Source organism: Cibotium barometz, chromosome 24 (genome assembly GCF_041138505.1).
Source record: "Cibotium barometz isolate CiBa-2024 chromosome 24, ASM4113850v1, whole genome shotgun sequence".
NCBI classification, from domain to species: Eukaryota; Viridiplantae; Streptophyta; class Polypodiopsida; order Cyatheales; family Cibotiaceae; genus Cibotium; species Cibotium barometz.
The window spans coordinates 53427045-53431762 of record NC_141069.1 but is presented as its reverse complement, the minus strand read 5'-3'; the positions used below and the strand labels follow the sequence as shown (position 1 = coordinate 53431762).

At 41.0% G+C, this 4718-nt stretch overlaps 1 protein-coding gene across 2 annotated transcripts; it reads right to left on the bottom strand.

Annotated features, from left to right (window-relative positions):
* Nucleotides 1–850: 850 nt before the first annotated feature.
* Nucleotides 851–2915, bottom strand: LOC147625445 (protein TIFY 7-like). 2 transcript variants are annotated; one of them, XM_086819024.1, is made up of 6 exons: nt 2495–2915; nt 2231–2340; nt 1957–2121; nt 1602–1776; nt 1410–1467; nt 851–1276 (listed from the first exon to the last, which is right to left on the bottom strand). In XM_086819024.1, the coding sequence occupies exons 1-6, from the start codon at nt 2724–2726 to the stop codon at nt 1204–1206; spliced, it is 813 nt and encodes a 270-aa protein (XP_086675150.1). In that variant the 5' UTR covers nt 2727–2915; the 3' UTR covers nt 851–1203. The 2 variants fall into 2 exon arrangements, with proteins under 2 accessions (XP_086675150.1, XP_086675151.1); XM_086819025.1 differs by having other exon boundaries at nt 1957–2118; nt 2495–2914.
* Between the last annotated feature and the right edge of the window lie 1803 nt (nt 2916–4718).

Genomic DNA, 4718 nt, shown 5'->3' with positions numbered 1-4718 from the left:
AGAAAGGTCCTGTAATAATGAACTAATAAAGATTACTTATAGCAGCAATATTATATAATGAATTAACAGTTAATGAAAAAAATCAAACAATAGATACACTCTAATAAGAATAACTTATAACCAAAAAGATGAATAGAAAACAAACCTTATTGCATGAATTCTTCGCTTGAGAGCACCACCACCAATTGCAAGTGTCTGAATGTTGTTCATTGTCCTCTTTCGCTCTCTGGCTCCCATGGGTGTGCTCTTCATACGCGAGATTGTATCCTATAACTTCAGGATGTGGTCCTCTTTCTCTTTGCCCTCTCTCTATAGCTGTAAAATATTATTATGTGCCAACATAATAATTTGCTATATATAAGATACTAGTAACTATATAATAATGTTATAATGTAATATAATATTATATATATATATAGCTATTTATATTTATATTTATAAATTTTTCTTTTTCACTCTCAGACGTGTAAATAACGTTATCATTTTCCTCTTTACGTAAATATAATCCAGTCGTTTGCTTTGTTTCCCGTGCGGCACCACCTCGTGAAACTATTCAGCCCGATCGTGAAACTGGTTGGCTCGCAGTTAAGCTGAGCGCCTACTCCCAGCACTATAGGAGCCCGCCCTACGTCTCTCACCATTTGAGAACAACAATTAGATTTTAAAGAAAATTGAAAGGCGCGTTGAAAAACAACGGAATCGAAACTCCAAAAGAATGTTTGAATTGGTTTATAATATAACGAAGAAACTGTTCAAGTCTTGACAAAAGCGTTTCTCTGTTCGAGTCTTAAAACAAGAGCGCTCGTTTTTGACCAGTTTTTGATATATATATATATATATATATAAAACAAGAGGTATACACCAATAGAAACTCGAAAAGAATGGTAAAATGGATTGTAACAAGAAATTACAAAGCCTTGTGAACCTGTGCTGGTTGGGTGGACGGTGGATCATGATTAGTAGATCAAAATATGGTCGGCGTTATGTAAGACGGTTAGGGCAGTCGGGACACATTTGCCCAGCACTACCAAGGGCATGGATTAGTATGATAGAAGATTGCTATGATCTCGAGTTATGAACACGTTTGGCTAAAGTATGGAATTTTGGAAACAATGGGTAGTCGTGGAGCGTCTCGATTGGTCCACGTGTCATTGTGGTATTGGGGTGGGAGGTCTGATGCACAGCCTCTTCTTAAGCGGGCTGCTAGCACGCTCGGAAGCCTCGTTCGCTGATGATGCCCTTATTAAAACCTAACACAGCTGCCTTCGCTTGGACCCTGCATTAGATTACCGATGACAAAGAGCATTATTTATTTCGTTAACCAAATATTAATTCAAACGGTCTTACAACTCCATTTGAATGATGATGCAATTTGACAAATAGAATTATTACAACTAAATTATGCATACCTGTCTTTCCTCTTCTCCAAAAAACGTGCAAGTGATGCTTTCCTAGCGAATGGAAGCCCTGTAAAGAAGCATTAATAAGGCATAAGTGCAGAAAGGAAACACACACTTACGCACGCACACAGATAATCGAAGAATTCTACGTAGATATATCCGATAAATTCAATGGCTATCCCAAAATTACAATTAGCGTACCAGCTTGGGATATTCGTTTAATGAGTTTTTGTCTCGTTAAATCTGCGTTGAATGAAGAGGGAGGTGTGCCACGTCTTTTGGAAGACGCATTCGCATTAAAAGCCATCACATGTTTGGGCTGTGTTGCCCTAGAACGGTCAGCACTTCCCGCTGAAAGAAGCATTATAGCCTGCGCCTGCAATGGCACATGAAATTTGATAATCGGAATTAGCAGCTCTCATACAAGCTATTTTCAAGGTCGTTCATCCTATTAATCAATATCCATAAATAATTAAGCGATGTGCTTTTTTCATCCTGTTAATCTTCTCTAATTCTAATTCATCTAGGTTATTAAAGTAAGAAATCTTTTAATCACCTTGTCGGCGGGTACGTCCTCGAACACATGCACCATGCCCGCGTAGAAGATTGTAAGCTGCGCTCTCGTTGGGGATTTGAGGGAGTGATTAATCAACGTCGAGGTTGCTTCCATGATCTCTTGATGATGGCGCAGGGGACTTTTAATCTGAGGTAGGACATCCTGCTAAACACAAATCGAGACATACAAGCCTTGCTGATCTAAACATAATTCGTCAACAGTACTTATATGGGCGAATATTTAAGCAATCCTGTGTAATGCCGTGATCACTTACTGGCTGTCCCTTCTCTGAAGAAAAGCCGAAAGAGGCCCCAAGCTTGACCTTGTCATCCATAAGCCGGTTTTCTTGTGCGCCGGAAAACTCCTTGTTCTCACGCATAGGTCCTGTTTCATGCATCAAAGCGCCCTTGCAGAAATCAACAAAACGGAGGTGGGAAAAGGGACCCCTGTGCTTCAAACCAAGCAATTAGCAGCTTCGCGCCCAGGTCCCTGCTGCAAGCTTTTGGGGGAATATGATCGTTAGAGTAAAGGGCCTTACCACTTGGTGCTAATTGCAGATCCACTTTTACTTTGTGACGAGGTGACGGCTCCTGCTGCGATGTTTCATGAGCAGTAGCTGGGAGTTTCATGTGAGTTGCGTTGATCTGGTCGTAGATGCGCTTGAGGGAGAGCGAGGCGCTCTCACGGGCCTTGAGAGAGAGGCCGTGCTGATCACGAGAAGTAGTCGAGGCGGCGTGGCCGGCCAGGAAGTCCAAGGTTTGTGGCTGCATGCTGTGATGCGCCGAGAATTGTATTATTTGATGTTAGGGGCCGGCGGAATCAGCGGACGTCTTGTGCCGTGCAAAGGACGCGTACACAAGGCGGGAAGCGCCCCCCTGTATGTATTTTACCAGAGAGCCTTAAGAAGGGGGGGTACGTATATGTTACTAGAGCTGTAACAAGGTGGTATCAGACAAGGGGAGATGACCTGGTAAAACGAGACTATCATCATAGTTTGCCAACGCGCCTGGGATCGCAAACTTCAAAGGCCCATGTGCGTCTTGTCTCATCCGCACCACGAGCGAGTCAACAAACATCCACCCCCAAAAATAAATAAAATGTGCTCAACGACGTACGCTTCAGCGTCAGAAATCAACTTTCTTTTTTTTTCTAATGACATATTCAATCAATCGATTTTCTAACTAAAGTTCCGAATTTTTTGAATTTGTAAATTGAAAATTATAATTTGAGCCGCACGTTTAAAAAAAGGGGATTCTTATTGACACGTTCAAGAGTAGTCCATCGACTCTTTTTTTCTTTTTCTAAATTTCTATCCACTCTGTTTTCTTTTCCTAAATTTCTAGGTTTGAATCTTTAAAGGAACGAGCAAATCTGAAACCCAACGTAGGCGTCACGGCAACGGTTCGCCTAATTTTCTAGATTTGAATCAAATTTTTCCCGTTTCCAACTTTCCACATCACTGCAGTGGACTGTGGAACAAGGAGTTTTAACCTTTGCATCGGCACATTTCCTTCTTGTCGGGCCGCCGCCACCTGTCTGCTCTTTCTTTGCCGCCATCGCGTCCCCACACATGTCCGCGTGGGCGCTCAGCAGATTGGTCTTTCTTCTCCCGCCCCAAGAGAAATTTTGGCTGAGCCGAATGATTAATGTCCCTCCCTATCCTACCAGCCGGGATTTTTTAGTGTCTTCGAAAATCTCAACTTTTTCACCCTTCAAAATTAGTAATAATTACCTCGTGAAGACTTGTAGACTTTCACGTTCACCATCTCAGCGAGAACTTTTTTACAGAGTGTATCTACACATTGATAAAGTAGTTGCCCTAGTTTCCACTCATGGCCCTAAAGGCCCATGAGTGACAACTTTCACGTTCACCATCTCAGCGAGAACTTTTTTACAGAGTGTATCTACACATTGATAAAGTAGTTGCCCTAGTTTCCACTCATGGCCCTAAAGGCCCATTTCCACGCTCATTAAAATTCCCAACCGGTTGTGAGATGAACACTTCCAAATCCTATGGGTTCGCCTCACAACCACAAGTTGAACTCGGAGGGCTTGTCTTCTTCTTCATTAATTTCTCAGAAGTGAAAACCAATTGCCAACCAAGCCCATTATGGCAACAAGCCTTAAATTGCCAATTGGTTGGATATATAAATGCAAGAAGACCAAGTTATCTCACTTCATTTGTGGTTGTGAAAGTGGACGAACAAGATTTTTAAAGGTTGAACTCACAATTGATTGGGGAGCTCTCCTTGTTGTGTCGAAATTAGCCCTGAGACAACTAGCAAACCCTTTCCCCAACATCCAAGCCCAACACTCTATATTATAAAAGTTACTAAATTCAACATATGCCATGATGACAACAAACACTAGGTCAAGTTTTCTCGACATTTTTTTGTGGGAGGATAGCACCTTGAACCTTCATTTAAAAGTGAGTATTGAAAAACAATATTGCTTGTAATTGTTCATGGGCAATAGAGATCTTTGTTCTCTAATTTTCTATGGCAAGTGCACAACAAATTTAATTGTTCACGTGGCGATAGAGATCTTTGTTCTCTAATTATCTATCGAAAGTGCATAAAAAATCTAATACATGTAAATAGTATCTTCCAAGTGCATAAAAAATCTAATACATGTAAATAGTATCTTCCAAGGCCATGGTTGATTTAAAAAAAAGGTACTTGCAACTTGCTATAATAGATTATGCTTCCTCGCATACACTTCACATTACTAAATTAATTTTTGCTCCATTGTCATGTTTCCCA

Bases quoted from the DNA above. Each gene is read 5' to 3' on its own strand.
- LOC147625445 (XM_086819024.1), bottom strand. From the start codon at position 2,726: ATGCAGCCACAAACCTTGGACTTCCTGGCCGGCCACGCCGCCTCGACT. The intron at 2,122-2,230 runs GTAAGTGATCAC...ATTTGTGTTTAG, and splicing joins CTTCAGAGAAGGGACAGCCA to CAGGATGTCCTACCTCAGAT. The intron at 1,468-1,601 runs GTACGCTAATTG...GCTTCTTTACAG, and splicing joins TAAACGAATATCCCAAGCTG to GGCTTCCATTCGCTAGGAAA.